The sequence below is a fragment of the Cadophora gregata genome (genome assembly GCF_030347475.1).
Source record: "Cadophora gregata isolate MNR1 chromosome Unknown scaffold_3, whole genome shotgun sequence".
Classification (NCBI taxonomy): Eukaryota; Fungi; Ascomycota; class Leotiomycetes; order Helotiales; family Ploettnerulaceae; genus Cadophora; species Cadophora gregata.
The window spans coordinates 1242518-1265819 of NW_026695926.1; the positions used below are offsets into that span (position 1 = coordinate 1242518).

Consider the following 23302-nt stretch of genomic DNA (forward strand, 5'->3'; position numbering starts at 1 on the left):
AACATTCCTTAAATCAAGCTTCCATCAATTAAAAACAACCTGCCCGTCCTGTCTCTGCTCCTAGCACTCAATACTTCACCTCCGGCGCTGCAGTAACATCCTCCCTTTCCAACGCACCAGCCTTCTCCTCATCTCCCCTCGCAGTCGGATTATCAGCCAGAATTCCCGCCTGCACCTTCGCAATATTCCCCGCCATACCCACCTCCGCAACCGTAAACTTATCCGCCACATCCCTATACGCCGGCACGAAGTTCACACAAACCGCATAAGTGAAAGCCGCCACAAAGAAAGCAAGCGGGACACTCATCGCAATAGCAGTCGAGTCATTCGCATCAGCAGCAGCTCCCAGCAAAGGAGGAACAACAGCGCCCCCAGCGACTCCACCTACGATGACTCCCGAGCCACGTTTGGTGTATTTGCCCAGTCCACGCATACCCAGCGCGACGATCGTGGGGAAGCATATACTCTCGAAGAAGAGTGTAACATACAGCATCGACATACCCGTGTTCTCCCTCTGGGTAATAGACGGTGCGATGAACACAATACACATACCTAGGAAGAACAAGAAAACCCAGCGCGGCCGTATAAACTTCATCATCCCCACGCCAACGAATCGTCCTAGTGCGAAAGCGCCTTGAGCCCCAGCTAGGAACTTAGCAGCGAGGGATGGATCTGTGTTGCGTCGCGTCTCATTGACGTAATTGATGAAATAGCTAGCAATGGCGACTTGTGCGCCAGTGTAGCAGAACTGCGCGAAGGCAGCGTGGAAGAGCCGGTACTGTTTGCGGAAGGGCTTGATGTCTTCGTTGGCGTGGGTTTCTTCGGCTTGGAAGGCCATGTCTGCGTCTGTGATTTCGGGGATTGGAGAGCTGGGGAAAAGTTTCTCGTTAGAGTTTTCTTGGTTGAGGCTTGGATGGGAGGAGAAAGAGGGGAAAGTGGTAGGGACAAGGATAGGCGGGTTGGTTGGTGAGGGGGTACGTACAAGTAGAAGACTACGGCTAGGAGGAAGACGAAGCATGCGATGGCTAGGTAGACCCATTGCACACTCTTCAGAGATTTGGTGTCGTCGCCGGTCTGCTTGAAGAAGACGTAGGAGCCTAGCACTGGGGCCACGACCGTACCAATTCCGTTGAAGGCTTGGGAGATATTGATTCTCATCTCTGCATAGCGAGGAGGTCCGCAAACTGGAAGTCACTTGTCAGCCATAAGTCCTGCTTGCCAGAATAGGATCTTTACCAGTGATGTATGGATTGGCAGCAGTTTCCAGCGAACCCAATCCATTACCAATGATGAAAATTGCAGCACAAAATCCTCCGAATGAGCGATGGAGGAGACAAGGCCATGCGACCAGCGCACCGATACCGTAAAGACAGAGACCCCAAATGAAGACGGGCTTGTATCCATAGTGTCTAAGGATCCAATTCGCATGTCCGAGCGAAGCAAGGGGGTATGCTCTGCTTCATTGTCAGCCGACCTCGTTTGCAGGGAAGAGAAATGAGGATTGGATTCCAACGTACCCAAAGTAAGCTGCCTGCAATCCCGAAGACCGAGATCTTGTGATGCCAAGCGTATTTTGGAAATGCTTGTTCAATGTATCGAGAAGTCCGTACGAAAACCCCTATCATTTCTCCATCAGTGATACTCTTCAATAATTCTGGGGAAGCGCAGGGGAAAGCGACATACCCAAAGGAAGAACAGAATCGTAACCAAGCAGATCGGATAGATCGATTGCCGTAACGTCAACTCTGCAGCGTTGGTCTTCTGATCATCCCGCGTTTTCAGCGAGTTCTTCTTGAATATCGCCATCTTTGATAGCTGCTCAATCCCTCTCGCTTGTGAAGTCAACAGTCCAGATCCAAGTTGTGAGGAACGTGAAGTTGAGGCCCAGATCAGGTACAAGCCCAGCGAGCCCAGTTCAATGTCGTTTGAGTTGGATCGACACGTCTACTTAATGTCGCACAGCAAGCTCATGGCGTCAAAGGCGTTGTTCGGGATCGACAAAAGTTACCTACTTCGTTACATCGATCGACAGCGGGGTAAGCCTCCTCCCCGCGAGATGGAGGCTTGGCATCACCGGACTGCGAATATGTATTGGTGGATGCGGACACCGTGCTATGTTTTGGGTTTGTATCTCGGTGTAATTATTCTTCGAGAATGATTTGGGTTTTCTAGACTGCCTGTAGTCCGAGAGTCACGGGCGTTTCGATCACACAAAGAAGGTGGATGTGGATATCAAGAGGCGGAAGCGAGGCGACAGCGTAATTGGAGCTGTCGCTGGCGCTGGCGCTGGCGCTGGCGCTGGGCGATAAGGTAGGCTTGCTGGTCACTAAGAATGCCTGTCATCCATGTTTGATAAATCGCCTCACCTTGCCAGGTCAGTTTGTGTACTGGATCGGACGTCTCAAACACTGTAGAGCTCTCGTCTACCGGTTAAAGAGTAAGGGTCCCGAATTGATTAGCGCCTTCGATCGGCAATCTATTGATACTGTAGTTTTAGACTTTCACTTCTGCCTTCACGTCTCTGCCTCTCCTCTTTCAAATTTGACCCTACCTCTAGGAAACTCATCTGTTGTCGCCTTGAAGTTATTTCATATTGGTATTTGTGACGTCGACCCAGGAGCATCAGGATAACAAAGCAGACGTTAAGGTTATGACAAATCAACGCTTATGTGACTTTGGCGTACATGAGGGGGCGCCGGCGTGTCTTTCGCCCCAGTATTGGCTTGTTAATATGCACGCGATTCTTGGCATCGGCCCCTTGCCTTAGTCAAGCTTTACGGCCAGAAAACTGCATCGGAGCTGACATGATAAGGCTCTAACATGTTCAATTTCTTTCCTGCCGATACATCAATGGTTCATCTTATCAACCAAGCCTCAAGGCATGACTCGCCCACTTCTGCAACTAAGCAGGAACCGACTTGGTCCACAAAAACATGATTACGTGAGCTCTTCCTACCATGCCGGTACGGTTTGACTTTCCAGCATTGATATCTGGCCGAGGAGCAGAATGTAAAATACACAAGACATGGAAGATCTTCAGGTGGCAGAAAGTAGCCCTCCAATGCTTTCATTCATCTCTCAAACAGGTCCCAAGATCCAGGACCCGAAATTAAAGAAGCTCGTCCGCCAGAACGCCCGTAATCATGTGTCGCGACAGAAAGGAACACATGTTGACCCTAAACCTCTGCAATTTCGACTTCTTGTACCGGATTCATTCAGCTTCACTCCATCATCGGAGTCTCAGATACTCCTAGAAGAGGTCAATGTAGGGGATCAGATACCTGGCGCGGATGTAATTGAGAATGGTGAGAGCGAGATGGAGAAATGGAATTCGATCCTCAACGCTGGGCCATCGTCGGCCATTCTTACCGAGCCCCAAGAAGAAGATCTATCTCGCAATATGTCTGGACAGGACGCTGGAACATATGGAAATCCAGCAGGGGTCAGACATTTAGAGCTATCGACAAGGCAGCAACTGGGCAGAACTAGGAAACCCAAAACCAAGACTGGGTGTCTGACATGCAAGTGAGTAGCACGATTCAAAGCCTTTCATCAAGCTAAGACAGGAATTCAGAACTAGACATCTCAAATGCGATGAATCCAAGCCTAGCTGTCTGCGGTGTTTGAAAAGTACTGGGACGTGTACCGGCTACGCAAAAGTACCATCGACAAGAATTGATCACCGCGCCATCATTGCCCGTCCCAGTGTCTTAATTCAACAGCCTACTCAAAAAGCCTTCTTGAACGACGAGAAAGAATCGTACTTCTTTAAGATCTTCCAAAGCCAGACAGCTGCCGATCTATCAGGAGTTTACAAGTCAACCTTTTGGGATCACATCCTGATTCGGGAGTCGACACATCAAAACTCCGTCATGTCAGGAATAATTAGTATTGCTGCTCTCAATGAATCCGTGAAGTCCGCCGAACTTGCCCGATCGGCAACCGACTCTAACAAGGTCGCTTGGCAAGCTGAAGCTAAAAATCAACGAGAGTATGCTTTAGAGCAATATGACAAAGCTATCAGAGGCATGCGAACAATCACAACAGACAGCAACTCTTACCTGAGGAAGATGCTGATCTCCACTCTCTTGGTCTTCGTTTTTGAAACGATCCATGCCCAGCCCGACGTAGCTTTCTGGCACGCGATGATCGGAGATCGGATGCTGTGTTCTTGGGTGACCGAGCAGTGGGCCAACAGGAACTCTCGTCGTCGCGGTATTGCTTCTCCAGCAACAAGTATACTTGAAGATGAGATTCTTCTCATATTTTGTCGGTTCGACACTCAGTTTCTCACTTTTGTGGAAACCAGAGGGCATCAAGTACACATCAATGGGATGCGGGACGGCACACCTGCTGTTCAAGAAATGCCACTGGTGTTCTCGGACCTTGCTGAAGCGACCACATATTGGGAACTTGTCCTCAGACGGTCTTGCCACTTCATCATGTACGGAGCCGTACGAACAAAATCGAGAACGCTGCAGAAGGACACTCCGAGCACGCTAGGGGGAAGAACAATTGAAATCAACGCCGAAAATTCTATATATGGCTCCCCATTCCTAGTACCGGATGGCTTCATCCAGGAACAAGCGGAGAAAATGAACGACATCGATCGTTGGTCAGCATCGTTTCACAAACTCCTCGCCAATGGGAAGAGTGCTTCTCCGGGTCTGCGAGAGGTCGCAAACATCGCGCTACTCCGTATGACCAGTCTCAGTATCAAAGTCGCAGTCGCAGGCACAACTTTCACGAACGAGACCTCTTATGATGAGTTTCTGCCTCAATTCACCGAAATAGTATCTTTGGCTCGGCAGGTAACAGACAATCTGCTCGTAATATCAAACAACAAGCCAGCATACCACTTTCACACGAGTGTCGTACCACCACTCTTCATCGTTCTATTGAGGTGTAGGGATCGAGCCGTGCGGCGGGAGGCTATCGAAATTCTGAGGATGCAGCAGCATGATGGCCCTTGGGATCGATTTATGATTGCGAGCATTGGGAGCTGGATAATGGAAATTGAGGAGCAAGGCTGGGATGGTGTTGGTACCATTCCGGAGGGGTCGAGGGTCCAACTTTCAATGGTTAAGATCGGTCTGGAGGATCGAAGCGTGATGGTGCAATGTGTTCGTCGGAGAGTTTGTGATGTTGGTGGAGGAAATCAGCCGCAGGAGCCGGGTCTCACATGGATTGAGACAGTGATTCGTGCATGGTAAAGTTACAACGTAGAATACAGTAAATTACCTATGGACGGAGACAGACAAAGGTTACGTGATCTGTATCTGCTACGAAAACAGATGGATGGACAGGACATCAAAATCTTCCACACAAGGTCAGGCTAGTTTTCGCCCAATCAACGAGAGTCTCAAAGCGTGCTACAGCTAAGTTGATATCTGTTGTGGAAAGCTCCAGCTTGTCATAAAAAAAAAGTCCAGTTGTCCAAATGCAAAGTTTGAACTTCGAAGAAAGCAATCTCAAAGGGCCAAACACGGGCAATAAGCAAAGCGGGAATATTATCGCTCAATTGTACTCAGCATTTCAGATCTATAACCAAAGACTTATCTAAGAAAACTGCTCTTGTCCAAAATCTCCAACCAAAGCAACCGATAGCTTTCCCCCCGTAATCTCATCCTTCCTCTTCGTCAACTCCTCAACATCCCAATTCGCGCTAACATACTTCCCCGTCATGAAAGCCGCCTTCTCCGTCGCGAGCCAGACTCCAATTCCCCCAACAAGCTCAGGAGTGTCGATCGAGAAGCGCACAAAGGAGTCAAGCGTCATGTCGGTGTGGACAGTTCCTGGGTGTAGCGCCACGGCTGTGACGTTGGGGTTCTCGGCTGCGACGTAGGCTGCGAGTTGGACTGGGATGAGCTTCGAGATGGAGTAGCTGGACATTCCCGGGAAGATGGAAACAGCTGCTCCGGTGGTGAGATTGATGACGCTTCCCTTCTTCTCCTTTCCGAGGAGTTGGAGGAAGCCTTGAGTGATGAGGAATGTACCTCTGCCATTCACCTCCTTTGCGAAATCAGCTACGATTCTCAGGATGGGATGTACATAACTCACAAAATCGGACCACCATGCTGCAGGGTCGGCATCACTGAGAGGGCCTCCTCCGGACAGAGTTCCCGCATTGTTGACGAGAACATCGGCGTGTCCAAACTTAGCCTTGACCTTCTCCCACAACGCGGAAATAGATTCAACACTGAGCAGATCGGTCGGGACGGTGAGAACTTCGATCTTGCTGTCAATAGCATGGATTTCTTTCGCAGTTGCTGCAAGAGACTCCGCGGTTCGGGCAACGAGAACGATCGCCTTGGGGCCTGCTCTGGCAAAAGATGTAGCGAAAGACTTGAGGATGCGGTGTTAGTCAATGTCTGGAGAAGGGAGGGAATTTGACTCACAATTCGACCAAGACCTTTTGAGGCGCCGGTGATGACAATGACCTTGCCAGCTTGGCTGTTTGAAGGTGAAGCTGGATCTATGGCTGGATAGACATCACGAAACGTAGATTTGGTAAAAGCCTGGGATGTAACAAAAAAGTCGACTGGTAGGTTCTCCATTGTATGAGAAAGAAGATGGTATTCTTTGAGGAATTGCTGGTTTGTTGGATGAATGCAAGTCTTTGTTTCGATGCTGCACTAGTGTTTGAAGAGGATGAGAAGTGATATTGGGACTTTGGAAGGCATCGCTGTGGAATATATAGTCAACATGTTGGACACCACATCATGTTCAGCCTGCATTTCAGAGCCACCATATCACCGGTGTCCTCAGTGAATTTCTCAGCAGAGTAAATTATGGAACGTGCGAACTCTTTTGAGGCATTCATGATTGCTGTGCAGGAGTGGATGTATATCTAATAGCATAACCGAACCTCTCACCATACAGCATATCAGGATGCTTAGCATAATTTAGATATCGCAAGGATGACTGTCCCTTCCAAGCAGGATGGTTAGAGGATGCATGGCCGAGTGTTTGTTTTGTCAGCTAAGCGGTATTTGTCATCAGATCACTCCTCATCCCGCCATACTAGACCTAACTTGGACAGCGAGATTCTGCCTTGCATAGACATGAGCTGCGAGACGCAGCATACAAGCTCCACAGCGCAGAATGAATTGAAAGATAACACTAGAATTACTTTGACGGTTTGCGCTTGTGACTAATCAATCTGCATATGATATTTTGGGGACGGCTACGGAATATTTTCATTCCATTCCATGTCTTCCGAATTGGCTATCCAAGTTCAAGTCACCCCATATTCAGTACCTTTCATGTCAGCATTGGGGAAATCGCTGCTTCATCCATCAAGCCCGAGCAGAGAGAAATTCAGCTTGCATTTCCATATCAGGGTTGTCAATGACGTCCTCCGGTGTCATCTGAAAGCCTCGCTTTCCGAGCTCGCAAGAAATTTGAGCGGCTGCGAGCAAGTCACCTCGCAGGTTAAAGAATGGCGTGCTGTCTATCGTTCCAGGAGGAAGAGCATTTTCATCATCGCCAAAGATAATCGCCCAAGTTGCTTGCACAACTGCTAGTATCTCAGGACTGGCTGGAGCACGAGGGACAGAAGAGCTCTTCTCAGTGAGGGGTAAAGGTAGTCGTGCTTGAAGGGTCGCCAGCAAACTGTCCATGGGACTGCTTGGGCACTCGAATAGCTTGCCAATATTCTCGCATAGCGAGTCGAGCATCTCCTGAGCAAGCGCTTCTGGGAGGGTATCGCTGGAGTACGTGAAGTCGATGGAAAAGTTTTCTCCGGCAGGACCTGTCCAAATCCAAATGTCCGAGACGTCATGGCCGGGTGTGAAGTTTCCCAGCCTCATCTCAACATCACCCCACATGTCTAGTGCATCCATACCGGTGTTGAAGTTCGTATGCTGCAAAATAGAGCTGAATCTGGTCCACGTCGGCCAATTGGTACATTTCTCTATGATGTGGTGAAACCCGAGGGATTCGTAAGGCAACATATCCAAATGCTGAGCCTGAACTTGCTGGAGAAGTTCGGAAAGGGTTGCAGCTGAATCTAGCTTGAATCGAGCTGGAACAAGATTCATACAAGGCCCGACAATCTCATCAATCCCTGGGATAGGGGCACTTCGACCCGTGGTGATCTGTCCAAAGACAACATCTGAACTCGCCGAGAACTTTGCAAGAACCAATGCCCAAGATGCTTTGACTATGGATGCGAATGTGATGCCCATATTTCTATTCTCTGGTGCCGGTACGGTTCGTTTCAAAGACTTGTTGATCGGATTGCGGTAAGATGGTGTCTGATGGTGAACTATGTGTGTCATCGTAGAGCCTTTCAGAAGACGCCGCCAGAATGTTTCCGCGTCTAATGTTTTCATTGTCTGCAATGATCCCCAGATGAATTGGTTGTACGGCGAACTACTTGATAACTGCTCTCCGGCATAGGCAGCTTTCAAGTCTCTGACAATGATTGGCAACGAGATACCGTCATAAAGGGAATGAGAAATTCGGATCAGCAGTTCATGTTCGTCATCTCTCTGCTCGACTAACAACAATCGAATGATGGACTCTCCAAATCGAACGGGTCTTTCCATGTCGCGGGCAAGGATCACAGCCCGCTCTTCATGCTTATAGTACTCGAAGCTTGGCTGTGCGCTTTTTAAAACCACCTGGAACAGTTTGCTTTTGTAAGGGATAAATGTGGTACGGAGGATTGAGTGGCGCTTGAGAAGTTCTTGGCACGCAGCGTGAAGTTTTGTCAAATCCAGTGACCCCTTGAAGTGGAAGGTAAAGTAATTGTTGTAACCTCGAGTCTTGAGCTGACCACAACCTTGAGTCCACCGTTGATAATCGGTTGCCTCAAGAACATCCTCAATCTCTCCTAGCTCTTTGGATATTTGAGGCTGTAGAACATCTCTAAATAAGCTCGACTTGTTGAAATCCTTCCATATCGAGAATGTCTCATAATCTTGAAGCTTCTGGGGTTCGTTTGAGATTACATCTGCTGTCTTAGCCATGTCTTCAAGTTTTGGTGAGGTAAATATTGACCGGATGGTCAACAACAATCCGCTCTCCCTTGCAGCAGCAGAAAGTCGCATTGCTGCTACTGAGTCTCCACCTAGTCGTAGAAAGTTTGAACCTGTGCCAATCGACTCTAGGCTGACATTCAAAACCTTTGACCACAGTTTCTGGAGCTGTTTTTCTATTTCCGTTGAGGGGGTCTTCACAGCACCATGGCCAATCAGCAAGTATTCAAGGATTTGGTCGTTATCTAGACTCTGCCCAAATGCCTTGAGAGCTTTTCGATCAACCTTACCCCCTGCTGTAAGAGGCAACTTGAATAGAGGAATGAATACAGCGGGCACCATATGACCTGGAAGGACCTGCTCCAATTCGGACCTTATCCTGCTCAGTTGTTCAGAAATTGCCGAGTCCATGGGGATAACCATATCATTTGCGGCCCTGGGAAGATTCGAAGCGTTTTTCAAGTGAATGAATGCTGTCAAGGTGGCATCACTTTTGCCGTCGGAAAATTGGAGGATGTCAACCACTGGGAACCAGTTCGGTGGACTAAATCTCATCAGGTTCTGCTCGATCTCTCCAAGCTCTATTCTCTGGCCGTGGATCTTTGCTTGTGTGTCTCTGCGGCCAATGAAGAGAATAGTTCCCTCTGGTCCGTACCGGACCAGGTCTCCAGTCCTGTAGAATCGTCTTTTTCTGTCAGATCCATTATTAGACCATTTTGGATCCACTATGAACGCTGCTGCTGTCTTTTCGGGGTCGTTAAGATATTCTCGGGCAAGTGTGGGTCCTTCGATAAGTAATTCTCCAACACATCCAACAGGAGCAAGCTTGTCTGAATCCACGGCATCTGTGATCCAAAGTGTTGCGCCGACTGGATATCCGAGACTTGCAGGGTTGGACTCCAAGGTCAAATTTGGTGCTCGACAGCACCACTGTTGAAAATCTGAAGTTAGTGTCTGGCTCTGATGAGGAAAAGAAATATTCATCAGAGGACTCACGATAGCGCATTCTGCGGGGCCTTTCCAAAAGTTAGCACATCTTTCAACAATCGGACATCATGAGCTCCCAAGAGGGACCGGAGAGGCATACCATAAGAATTTATCAAGTTTACATGCTCCGACCACGTTTCGATATTCTGATTTGTGCAATGCTCTCCTCCAAGGACAAGGATTTTCAGGCCAGGGACCTCGCTAGGTGTCAAGAACCCAGCAACGGTTGGTGTCAGAAATGCCCAGTTGACCTCCAAAGAATTGATGGTAGCTGCTAGATCTCCCATGCGCTGCTCCTCAGAAGGTACACATACACAACCGCCTCGCATCAATGTTGTTAGAATCTCGCCCATACTCACATCGTAAGTATAAGCTGCAAATTGGAGAACGCGCGAATCAGAGTTGATGTGGAGCGCTTTCGAGTGCTCTTCGGCGCTACTGACAAACGATCCATGTTCCATAACGATACCCTTAGGGATACCAGTTGAGCCCGAAGCTACGCATTGTCAGAATGATAAAATGTTGATTGCTTGCAAACTCACTAAAGACCACAAAAGCGGCGTCTGTCGACTTCCCAGGAAGACTTTCGACGCCTGAAAGAGAGGGAAGGTCGTCAAGCAGAGCCTGGTCGATGCTGAGAACCGTCACTCCCGAGGAGTCAAAACTGCCACAATATTGACTGCTTGTCAGAACAACCTTTGCAGAAACATCTTGAATAATGAGATCTCTTCTGGCTTTTGGGTGTTTCGGATCCAAGGAGAGGTATGCACCTCCTGCTTTCAGTACTGCTAGAATGGCCACGACCGTCCAAGCTGATTTATCAAAACAAAGCGGGACAAATACATTCGGCCCAATACCCAGTCCCTTCAGATACTGGGCAAGTTTACCTGAAATGTTGTTGAGCTTCTCGTAAGAAAAGCTGGCGTCCCAAGACTCAACAGCTGGGGAGCGAGGTCTTTGAGTGGCTTGTCGTTCAATGATGTGATGAACACAGTCGTCTATGTGAGGGAATTGGGAGTCTTTATTCCATTCCAAGACTTCTAATTTGTCTTTTTTGCTGACAACCTCAACTTCGTCCACTTTCTGCTTGTTGCTGGTGTTGTTGAGCTGGTGCAGGACATGTTCGAACTGGTCAATCATTCGTTGCATTTGACCGGTAGGAGTAATGTTCTCCCGGTATTGAGCAGTGATCCTGACCTTATCCTTGTACAGCCGACACTCGACGATCAACGCATACGTCATCGTGACCATTTCTCCTTTAGCAAACAGTACGTTTTCTTTCCATACGGGACTCTGCATATCATCAGAGCCTTCTGGTTGAATTACCAACAAATTCTGGAGTTGGCAGGCTGTTTCGGCTTCGGGACCAAAGGACTTGATTGTTTGAAGGCCCGTGTGCTCGAATGGGATCATGTCTGTTGCTTGTCTTTGTGTCCTTCGCAGAAAATTGTCGACAGTCTCAGTCCCATCTATTGAGATGCAAACTGGAATCGTCGCTATCAATGGGCCTGTCATCTGTTCAATATTGGGAAGTGAAGCATTGCGTCCTGTAGATATTGCTCCAAAGAACACGTCTTGAGTGTCTGCATATCTTGCAACAACCAGAGACCAGGCCGCCCTTATGACAGTTGATAGGGTGATGTCAGATCCTGAAGGCCGCTTGATGTCTGCATATTGGAAAATTTGAGTCTCTTCGGCTGCTTGCGCAGCTGGTCGCGGCTCTGGAAAGCTTGAAAGTGATTTTCCGGAAAACTGGGATAGCCAAAATGACTTCGCAGACTCAACATCCGCACTCATCAAATGCCTGATAAAGTTGGCATAAGGTGGAGCTGGTGGCTTGACCGGGTCAGCCCCATACAGACGAGTGAAATCTTCCATAATCAGCATCAATGACCAGCCATCATACAATGAGTGGTGGGCCGTTAGAACAAAATTGCGATCATTTCCTGACGTGATAATTGCGTATCGAATGAGCGGGCTTCCCTGACCCATTTGATGTTTTTTGTCCTCAGTGAGATAGTCATTCAAGTCGGAGCCGTGGTACCAATCGATTTCTTCCCTGACGATGAACTGGATAGATGTCAATCCGGTATGAGCGATGCGAGATCGGAGGATGGAGTTTCTCTCAGCAGTCTTTTGCCAAGTTGATTTGAAGTGTGCGATGTCAACATCAGACCTGAGACTCAGTGTTATTTGACTCATGTACGATCCTGGTTGTTTGATGGAAAGCAAGAAGAGGCCTTCTTGCAGGGCAGATGTCGGAAACGCATCTTCGATTTTCCCCTGTGGTATTTGGTATCTTCTGTAAATTTCTCTTAGGACTGTGTCCACATCTTCAATGTTTGCAAGTAAGGAGAATGGCACGAGCCTATTCTCTACTACCTCACTGGTTTTGATGGCAACAGAGGCCATGTCCTCTAGCCGCGGGTGCTGGAAAATCTTGGCCACGGTCAGGGAAATACCATTCTCACGAGCAAGAGTCGTGAGATTCATAGCGCCAATGGAATCTCCCCCCAGCCTGAAAAAGCTGTCATCTAGGCCAATGATGGTTTCGTCTCCGGTGTGAAGGATCTGGCTCCAGACCTTCGCTAATGTCTTCTCAACATCGGTACTTGGAGCTCTCTTTTGTCCCTCGCTCAAGGAGTATTGTTCGATTTCCTTCTCCGTGAATCGTGAAGAGACCTGGCGCAGTTCTCTTCTGTTTGTTTTCCCTGAAGGTAGGAGAGGGATCCTGGCTACTGGCACGTACAGTGTAGGAATCATGTATGCGGGTAACTTCTCGGACAATGCTGCTTCAGCCGCGAGTATCGATTGCTTCACATCAGCCGGCAATGGGAGCGTAATCAATTCGGAATTCGAACCAGATATTCGGGTTTGCTTGTCGGGTGAAAAGAATGCAGCGAGTTGTTGTGTTTCGCGATGAGGAAGAGCGACTTGCTCGACAGCAATGTGCCGAATACCGCTCAGATTGAGCTTCAGATGATGCTCGATATCCCCAAGCTCCATTCGTTGTCCCCGAACCTTGACCTGCGAATCTTTCCGGCCCACAAATCGAATTGTTCCATCCGCAAGGCCTGACGTATCGTAGCGCACCAAATCGCCTGTTTTGTACATTCTGCCTGTAACTTTTGAGAATCCATTTGTTCCATTGCCATTCAAGTGCGCAGCATTCCCATTGACTGCCCTGCAAGTGTTTGATCCGTTTACTTGATTTCTTTTGAGGGCACTGATGCGGAGTCTCACTTCCAGATTGTTGACAAATGCTGCAGTGGTCTTTTCTTGGTCATCGAGGTAACCTCGTGCAAGTGTCGGTCCTTCGATCAACAACTCTCCCACAGCTCCCAGTGGAACAAGTTTGCTATGATCTTCAGGGTCAACAATCCAGCACGCACCCCCAACTGCACTTCCAATCATGTCGGGGGTGGTATGATGCCTGCGAATATTCTCGTTTATTACGGAAAAGACACAAGTTTCACTGGGGCCTGTAAATTGTCAGTCGTGGACAGAGTGGGACTAGGGAAGTACTGCCGTATCCGGCCACTGTTTGAAATGCGAACTTGGCACGACTCAAGAGGAGAGGGTATGGACTGGATAGCAAGAAAATACTTACCATAACCATTAACAAGATATACGTGGTCCACCCCTGTGAGGATTGGGATGTCAGCGAACACTCATTTACTCATGCCTCGGAAGTATTAGACATTCGACCGGGGGCTGGGGAAATATGCACTGGTCGAAGAACGTACATGTATCGATATTGTCAGAGCCTAAAGCCTCGCCACCCAATACCAAAGTCTTCAAGTCCGGAACTTGGTCAGGACTTATTGTACGGATGAAGGAGGGAGTGAAGAAGGCCCAATTCACTCGAAGCTCTCGCATTGTCTTCGCGATATCTTCCAGCCGCTCGGATTCAGGAGCTATGCAAACACAACCACCACTGAATAATGTGGTTAAGATTTCCAAGATACAAGCCTCAAAAGCATATGATGAGAAATGGATGACCCGGGATTCCGAGTTGAGATTCACACGCTTGCCATGGGCTGCAGCAGCTGTTGAAAATCCCGTATGGGACATGGCGACACCTTTGGGCTTCCCGGTGGAGCCCGATGTGAATATAACGTAGCAAGTGTTGTCTGGCGTGACGCTTCTGCACGCCGGACCGTCGAATTGTTTGCACATGTCGACTGTCTTGCGACTGACACAAAACGCTCGCTCTGCAAGCGACCTACTCAATCTTTCATGTTGTGGAGAGCATAGGACCACAGAGGACTTGGTTGCGTCGACGATTTCTTGGAGGCGTGAAGCGGGATGGGTGGGATCCATTGGTACATACCCTCCACCGGCCTTCAGCACTGCCAGCATGGCAATCACAGCCCAAGCAGATTTTGCAAAGCATAGCGGAACCAGTGACTCGGGGCCAATATTGAAGTAGGTCTTCAAGTAATGTGCCAAATTTGAGGACAGGATATGAAGCTCGTGATACGTCAAATTTTCGTCCCAAGAAGATACTGCAGGTGCTCCCGGCCTTGAAATCGAGTGGGAAGCTATCACATCGTGGACACAACTCTCGATAGGTTCTGGTAGGTGCTCGTTCCAGGATGAGATAAGCTGGATATCCTGTGGACTGCAGAATTCAATGTCGTTGAGACTCTTGTTGCGGGATTCATGAGCTGTCAATTGAGTCAGGACATGCTCGAATTGATGCAGCATGCGCTGTATCTGCGAAGCCGCTAAAACCTTTGGATCATATTGCGCTTCTATGGCGATAGCATTCTCCATTATTTGACATTCCAGTAGGAGCAAATAGGGTGAAGGAGAATCATGTGTGGTGATTGAAAGATCCAAAGGGCTATTGCCGTGGCCGCTGTGGGTGCTGGAAGGGTGGATAGCCAACAGATTATGGAAGTCACAGGCCTTCGCTGCATCGAGACTAAGATATTTAATATTTTGCAATCCAAAGTTCTGCCACTGCTTCATATCTTTAGCTGACTCTTGAACTTCAGATAGAAAGCTCTCAATGGTTGTTTGCTTGTCGATTGAGATTTTGACTGGAACGGTAGCAAAAACAGGTGCTACCATGGTGTCAGTCCCAGGCATTGAAGCAGACTCTCCACGGCCGTCCAAAGTCAGTCCAAAGACAACATTCTCAGGGGTATCGGTATACTGCGCGAGTAATAACGCCCAGGTGGCGCGAAGAATAATCGGAACCGAGAAGCTAGTGGAATTCAAAGGTGGTAAAGAGGCAGAGTAGTTTATAGAATTCGTTGCCAAAGGTTGATGTCCTGCAGGGAGTTTAGGATATGGAGAAAATGACAGATCCAAAAACTGCTCCTTCCAGAAGGCTTCAGCGCCTGAGATATCCATGTGAAAGACACCCTCAGAAAAGGCTCTGAACGACACCTTGTCTGGCAGATTAATGTTCTTGGGTCCGTTAACAGTGGATTCATAAGCTGCAGCGACTTCTCTGAAAATCAAAGATGCGGAACACTTGTCGAACACAGAATGGTGGGCAGTCCAGACCAAGTATCGCATGCCGTTCTTGTGCTCATCAATCAGGGCATACCGCGAAAGAGGCATTGCGTAATCCATAGGCAGCTGTTTGTCTTGCCTCAGGTAGTCCTCAAGTGATACTGCAGTCTGCCAAGAGGCTCCTTCCTGCAATACGACTTGAAGAGACCCTATTGATCTCTCAACGTGAACAATCCGAGTACGGAGAACCGCATTTTGCTCAATAACATATTCCCATGCTATGCGAAGTCTCTCAAGTTCCACATCTGAATCCAACGAGAGGACATGCTGTACGGTATATGCTTTCGGTTCCCTGTTGGAAAGCATAAGCAGTCCCTCTTGAAGCGGAGTTGCCGGGTATATCGCCTGGATATTTTGCTTTTGTATGCCGTATCTGACTTCGAGATCAATCATGACTTTCTCGCTGAAAGGTTTTGCAACCATGGCCATGTCGCATAATTTTGGGTTCTGGAATATGTCTGCCACTGTAATTGTGATGCCACTTTCTCGGCCGGCTGCAGCCAGTCTCATCGCCACCTGAAGGGCTTGTTAGCAACATCTCCTGATATATCAACTGACAGTCAGCCACTTACAACACTGTCTGCTCCAAGACGGAAAAAGTTGTCATCAACTCCTATCGACTTTGTTTCAATGGCAAGCGACTTCGCCCACAGCTTCTGTAGTATCCTTTCCATTTTCGTTCTTGGCATGACTTTTGCCTCCTGGAAATCAGCGAGCGAAAACAACGCGACCTGATCTGTCGAGAGGTTTTGTACGATTCTCGAGAGCTTTCCCCGATCAATTTTTCCCGCGGTCAAGAGTGGCATTGAGTTCATCGGACAATAGATCGCGGGCACCATATAAGAAGGCAAAGTTTCGGCAAGATGGACATCTAACATGATGAGTGTTCTTCGCAGGTGTTGAGAAATGGTTAGCATGAGTTGGTTGTTGTCAACATCTGTGGACTTCTCCTCGAACTCTAGAAATGTGGCCTTGATAAATCAGTAATGATTCATTCGGAAATGATGGAATATGTCGACAAAGTTGACATCAATGGTTTGATAGCTTGCACAAAAGGAGTAAATTTGGGGCGGACGACTCACAAGTATTCCACCTCCTGGGTGTTTGGCAGATTTGGCATAAACAACCGCCATGTTAACCAAGTTGTGACCCAGCAAGTTGACTTTGACCTGATATTCGATCTCGCCCAACTCGACACGTTGTCCATGCAACTTGACCCTGTGCAATAAATTAGCATGCAGATCCTACTAATGCTCCCCAAATTCACCATTAAACAAAATCAGAAAAGGAAGTTCGAATCCCTAGTGTGGCAGACAACCAGGGTCAAGAAAACACGTACTGAGTATCGATTCGGCCCAGTATCTGGATCGACCCATCTCCGTTGTATCTAGCCAAATCACCACTCCTGTAGAATCTTCTAGGCGGTATTGTTTTCTCATCTTTGAGCCATGCTGGGTTTTCGATAAATGATGCGAGTGTTCTCTCTTTGTCTTTCAAGTATTCTCGTGCGACATTTGGCCCTTCTAGAAGAAGCTCGCCTACTGCTCCGACAGGCACAAGTATGTGGGGATCAGAAGAATCAACGATCCAGACCAGAAGGCCAATAGCTTTCCCGATATTGTCCGTTCTATCATCTTTCACCAATCCAACACGAAGAGTAGTGGCTAGAGCACACTCGGCTGGGCCATATAAATTGACCAATTCGAGACGAGGCGCCCACTCAGTGACATTAATCTTCTTGAGGGGCTCACCGGCCAGTGCCATATGCTTCAACGTCGGAACTCTATTTGGGTCTAAGAGAGAGGCTACGGTTGGAGTGAGGTGGGCCCAGTTCGCGCTCATACGACCGATAGCGGATTCCAAATCGTTCATCCTTTCATCTTCTGAAGGAATGCAGAGAACGCCACCACGAGTCAGAGACATGAAGATCTCGGTGATGCTGACATCAAATACAAATGCAGAGAACTGCAGTGTCCTGGAGTCAATTCCGATGTTCATAGCGGTCCCGTGTGCATGTAATGATGATGCGATCGTGGAATGTGTATGTACGATTCCCTTTGGAGTACCTGTCGAACCAGATGTGAATAAAATAAAAGCAGCATTGTCTGGCTTGACAGCTGAACATGGTTTTGTGCCATCGACCAGTAGCAGCGAATCTACCAATGGCTGGTCGACAGCAACAACATGTTTTACTCGCCCCCGGAGGCCATCGTCTTCGAACAAGCTGCGATTCATTGTCGAGACCAAACAACATATGGGCGCAGTGTCTTTAATGATACGTTGCAGCCGTTGCATTGGGTGTGATGCATCGATAGACACGCACACTCCCCCAGCTTTCAAGACAGCTAGCATGGCGACTATAGCTAAGGCTGATTTCTCAAAACATAGCAGTACATGAACTTCCGGAGCGACGCCAAGGGAAAGTAGATGATGTGCAAGTCGATCGGAGTGAGTGTCCAACTCTTGGAACGTCATCTCCCGTTCCCACGAGATGATCGCAATTTCTTGTGGTCGGCAGGCGGCTTGGGCACTAATGATATGATGCAGACAAGTATCAATGAGATCAGGATAAGTCCCGTTCCAGTCCCAAACCTGTGTTTTATGGTGTTCGCTGAAAAGATCCAGCTGACCAACTCGCTGCTCGGGATCATCTGTGACTACCTCTAAACCTTTAGCGAAGGTAGAAGCAATATTTTGGGCATGTTCAGTTGAAACGGTCTCGCTTCTGTACCACAGTTCTACTTTCACGCTCGCTTCCGATACCCAACACTGCACGTTGACATCGTACTAGAGAGTAAATGTTAGAAAGGCCTTTCCATATCGAGGGATGTCTTACCTCATCCGGAGACCACTGGTGAACGTTCTTCAAGCGGATGCTGGGATTTTCTCCAGCAGACAGATCAACTTGCTTGAGAACTGTCATCGATGTGTTGAATAGCTGCTGGCCATTCAAATCAAGAACGTGCTGGATTTGTGCTAGCGATGCGTGCTGATGTGGCAAGCTGTTCCTGTAGTCAACTTGGGCTTTGGCTATAACATCCCTCACCGGACTTGATTCCTTGAGGTTCATGCGGCAAACAAGCATGTTAATTAATGTCCCAACAATCTGACCTATCCCAGCAAGGGGGAGATCTCTGCCGTTGGTGATGTAACCGAACGCCACTTCGTCCAAGCCAGTATATGCACGTAGAAGCAATCCCCAAACTGTTCTGAAAAGAGCGGAAACAGTAATCTCTTGGCTTTGGCAGAATTTGAGAAGCATTTGTGGTTCCTTGATATCAACGACGATTGCCCGAGACTCGGCTTTGGGTGGTTCTCGAGACAAGCTGTAGGCGAGGTTTGGAAGTAGACAGGGGTGCATGCCATCCAAGTATGACTTCCAGTAATTGTTGTCGACACTGCAATCAACTTGCTGAAGAGCATCAATGTATGATGAGTATTGATAGACTTTCTGGGCTTCGAGGGCTTCATCATAGGCTAAGACGATATCGCGCACGATAACTGCAATCGACGTTCCATCAACAAGAGTGTGCTCAGCATTTAGCCTGCAAAATAAGCGTCCGGACTTGGCCTCGATTATGGTGAAGTTGTGAGGTGGCTGCTGGTAGCTGTAGGGCTGTGGCGGCCTTTGGTTGAATATCTGAACAACTCCTTCAACTGATTCAACCGCGATGTTCCTGAAAATGGTCGTGGACGATGCTACGTCCCAATCTCGAAGCACAACTTGGTCGAAAGATCCACTCTGTGATGTGCTCTCCACGAAGAAGGTTCGCAAAGCTGAATGTCGATTTACAACTTGTTGCCATGCTCGCAGGAGCGACTCAGCGTTCGGAGCAAAACGCTGTGACTTTGGGATAACTTCATAGATGGTGGATGTGTTGTAGTCCCCACTTAGCCGTGCCTTGCTCAGTAGCATTCCTTGCTGCATTGGACTTGTTGGGTACGCGTCCACAACATCGCAGGTCCTAGGTACCCCGACCTCGTGCAGGTTTCTCATAATGGACCTGTGTAAATGATCGTATCGGTCGCGGAGCAGAGAATCCTGATTCCGATCACCGACTTTGGCCGAAGTGCGTAACGCGAGTTCAGCAATTGTCCCGTACTTCAAAATGTCTTCCACTCGCAGGTTGAGGTTGAGATCGTTGCAGCGAGCGCCAACAAGCATGGCTAAAATAGAATCTCCCCCAAGACTGATAAATGACTGATTTATACCAATCTTGTCTCGTGGGATGGTCAACACTTCGCTCCAAAGCTGCTGTAGACGCTTCTCCATTTCGGTCCTTGGAGCCTCTGGAGAAATACCCAAGGACGAGATGCTTTCATATGTTTCGATGTCCATGTTCTCCACGAGTCGTTTCAGCAAAACCCTATCGATCTTTCCAGTGATGGTAAGAGGCAATCGTTTCACCATCACCCATATGGTGGGAATCATAAAACTTGGAATGCGTAAGGACAACTGACTCTGGAATTCAGACACCCACGATGCGGCCCCTTGCAATTCATCATCCTTTACGAGATGAAAAGTTTCGTCACTGCTTTCTTCGGTAGCGAAATCATGCAGCGCAATTATTGCAACCAGACGATGCTTGCACAGCCCTCTTTTCACGATGATGGGCAGAGAATTCCTCACGCGACGGTCGCTCCCCAGGTTCTTCTCCACTTCTGACATGTCAAATCGCTGCCCTCTTATTTTGACCATGCTGTCGCCACGTCCCGCCAATATCAGACTGCCGTCAGAATTTTGACGGACAAGATCACCCACTCTATACCAGCGAGATCCATAGCTCGATGGCCCTTGTGGAAGCCCTAGGTAATGGGCATGTTAGCGATTGACACACAGCAAGAGCTCCGCTCAAGAAGAGCTCGATGTTGAGAGAATCGGAAAGGCCAGACTCGCTAAACACTCACAGTCTGGGCGATCGAGGAATTTCTCGGCTGTCCGTTCTCGATCGTTCAAGTATCCATTTGCTATCCATGGCGCATGGACGACGATTTCGCCCACCGAGCCAATAGGAACTTGCTTTTCAGGGTTTCCTGGTTCTACAATCCGACAGATCGATCTACACCGTCCGAGATTCTGCACGTCTGAATCTTCTGTGAAGTGGCCTGGTCTAGCCAGATTCGCAACTTCCGTTGCAGCCCACAAGATCCACACTTTCGTCTTCTCAGACGACCATTGAGAGACTATCTCCTGGGAGACGGGTTCACCAGCGAGCAAGAGAGACTCCAGATGCTGCACTGATTCGCGTTTGATGGTCTTGATGATTGAGGGTGAAAGCAAAGCCCATGAAATCCGCATGTCGTTGAAGACCTGGGTAAGGGCATTCTGCTTGGCAAACTCGCTTGGAATACACAAACAGCCTCCATTCCATAAGCAGCCCATCATTTCAATAATACAGGGGGTCCAGGCGTAAGAAGAACTTTGCAGTACTCTTGACCCAGGCCCAAGATTTGTTCCTTGAAATATTTGATACAGACCTGATAAGTATGGTCCGTGATTCATTGTCGCACCTTTGGGCTAGGAAACATTAACTTTTGTATTTGCAATGAGATTTGGGGTATTTCGGACTTTACCAGTAGTGCCACCTACGAGAAGATTAGCTCCCATTGCGAGATGATGGTCATGGGAAAAATCGAAATCCACTCACTTGTGTACATAACGTAAGCCTCGCTATCGGCGGATACTGAAGGCAATTCCGCTGGGGTTGTGCTCTTGGAGCATAATTTCTCCATAGTTGACCGGGATACAACCACCGTTTTCTCAACTGACTCCGCCAGCAGCTCAGAGTATTGAGCTGAAGATAACAAAATTTTCGCTTCCACGTCTTCCACGATATCTTTCAGTCGCAAAACCGGCTGGGAGGGGTCGACTGGCACAAATGCCCCGCCAGCTTTCAACACCGCAAGCAAGGCAACCGCCCACCACCCGGATTTCTCGAATACGAGGGGAACCTTCATGCCACTTCTGACTCCCATCTCTACCAAATGACGAGCAAGATGTGATGACAAATCTTCCAGCTCTTGGTACGTCCATTGCTCGTCCCACGCATCGATCGCGGGGGTGTCTGGCTGCGCTTTGACTCGCGTGGACACCACGCCGTGAAAGGTCAGATCCAGTGGCTTCAGATGATGCGTATTCCACTGATTTACTTTCCTTGCATGATGTTTGCTGAAGAGTGACTGATCTGCTATACTTAGATGTGATCTCTCGAAAACACATGACAGAGCCATCTCCAAGGCACTCCCCACATTTGCAGCTTGGCCATCTGACAAACTTGAGAGCCGATACAGGAGTTTCATGCGAAGAAATTCCAATCCTAAATCGGTCTCGACTCTGATGATGGTTCGTGGATCCAGATTCTGCCCGTCATGGTTCAGACTCTCTGTTCTTGTGACTGTTCCACTGAGCTCCAAGCTGCTCTCTTCCCCGAGTGACCGGCGTACAGGGTTTTGCGGCAGGTCTTCTCGACAGTAGATTTCCGTGTTGAAAAGACCAGCTTCTCCATATCCTAGAGTAGACTCCAAGTGCTCTAAGGAGATACCATGATGAGTGGAGTCACGTGCGACTGCCGAGTTCGTGGTGTCGAGAACGTGTTGAAGGCTTGATTCCCGTGGAATACTCAACTGACACGGAAGTGATCCGGATGAGGTGCGATATCCAAAACACACCTCATCGCTGCCGGTATAGCTCCTAAGAACAAGTGCCCAAGCTGTTTGGAAAACTGTTGATGGTCTAAGGTCGTGATCATCACAGAACGCCTTCAAAATGCTCAAGGCGGGTACGTTGACTTCAAGCGCTCGCAATTCATTCGGTACATCTTTTGCTCCATCGTTGAGAATTGGAAATAAACATTGTTCCTTGTCTCGAAGTCGTGTCGTCCAGTAGTCCAGATCTGATGGAGTGGCCAATGACATTATTGGGATTTTGCGAGAGTGTGCTATCTTTGACGGCGGAATTTGCTGTGATGTTATTTTCTCCCGAATGAATCCAAAGTTGATAGTACTGTTGACATATTTTGGAGATCTTCCACTCAATCCTCAACCATGCCTTCACAGGATGTCATGGCAGCTTGCTGGTTTCTCAGCCTTGCATGGACCACGATGGCATGTTCAGACTCCATGGCGCTTTTCTCTTTGCCCCCGTTAACTTGAAGGGGTATACCTTTCGCCCCATTTTTACCCTTGTGCATCATACTTACGGCTTTAGGCAGGTGTAGCTGTGTGGAGAATATCATGAATTCGGTCTACCTTTTCGCCCCATTGGCACCCACACGGATCAGCTCCTTGCATACTGGAACTCTGATCGAGCATGCAGGTCAGCGGCAAGAGGAGCTTAGTAGCCTATCTTCAAACGACAGGTTTATGATTTGGTGAAAGTCTGTGTGAGGTATCCTGCGGGTCTTGCTGCCATGGTCTTGATGTGACGTTGACACGCTACTGTTCGATCCTGCCGGCCCAAATCTGGGTCGTCATTCAATTGAGGGTGGGATAGAGTGGCGGTCTGTCTAATCAAGGATGATGCCTTTCAGTCTAGTAACATTGTCAAACCCGAGGTTGCCAGCTGGATTCGGTCGTGCGTGTGGATGGACGCGTCGTGTTGAGGAGCTTCCTTTCCAGCTGGAATCCTTGCCAGGAGGGCAATGCAGAATGCCCCTGTTCTAGTCCTGTTGCGGACTGACTTATCAGCTAAGCGAACGACAACAGTCTGTTTTTCATCCCTCCGGCAATGCAGTGTCCGAAACCCTATATGCGATGTCGAAATTTATTTCACTCATTAAACTCTACGTATACAAAATAGGGTT

The 23302-nt window shown here is 48.4% G+C and overlaps 4 protein-coding genes across 4 annotated transcripts; 1 reads left to right on the forward strand and 3 right to left on the reverse strand.

Moving 5' to 3' along the window:
• Window positions 1-67: 67 nt before the first annotated feature.
• ONS95_008943 (uncharacterized protein) lies at window positions 68-1806 on the reverse strand (the record flags this gene model as incomplete). The annotated part of the gene is made up of 5 exons (XM_058502508.1): window positions 68-869; window positions 983-1184; window positions 1237-1454; window positions 1518-1618; window positions 1684-1806. The coding sequence occupies 5 exons, from the start codon at window positions 1804-1806 to the stop codon at window positions 68-70; spliced, it is 1446 nt and encodes a 481-aa protein (XP_058361437.1).
• A 1219-nt stretch (window positions 1807-3025) lies between these two features.
• ONS95_008944 (uncharacterized protein) lies at window positions 3026-5213 on the forward strand (the record flags this gene model as incomplete). Its single annotated transcript, XM_058502509.1, has 2 exons — window positions 3026-3525; window positions 3575-5213. The coding sequence occupies 2 exons, from the start codon at window positions 3026-3028 to the stop codon at window positions 5211-5213; spliced, it is 2139 nt and encodes a 712-aa protein (XP_058361438.1).
• Window positions 5214-5559: 346 nt separating this feature from the next.
• On the reverse strand, window positions 5560-6557 carry ONS95_008945 (uncharacterized protein; the record flags this gene model as incomplete). The annotated part of the gene is made up of 3 exons (XM_058502510.1): window positions 5560-6012; window positions 6061-6345; window positions 6399-6557. The coding sequence occupies 3 exons, from the start codon at window positions 6555-6557 to the stop codon at window positions 5560-5562; spliced, it is 897 nt and encodes a 298-aa protein (XP_058361439.1).
• Window positions 6558-7298: 741 nt separating this feature from the next.
• ONS95_008946 (uncharacterized protein) lies at window positions 7299-22415 on the reverse strand (the record flags this gene model as incomplete). Its single annotated transcript, XM_058502511.1, has 13 exons — window positions 7299-9914; window positions 9981-10000; window positions 10072-10467; window positions 10514-13453; window positions 13582-13614; window positions 13718-16016; window positions 16073-16471; window positions 16583-16718; window positions 16840-18287; window positions 18337-20306; window positions 20409-21018; window positions 21070-21086; window positions 21149-22415. The coding sequence occupies 13 exons, from the start codon at window positions 22413-22415 to the stop codon at window positions 7299-7301; spliced, it is 14151 nt and encodes a 4716-aa protein (XP_058361440.1).
• Between the last annotated feature and the right edge of the window lie 887 nt (window positions 22416-23302).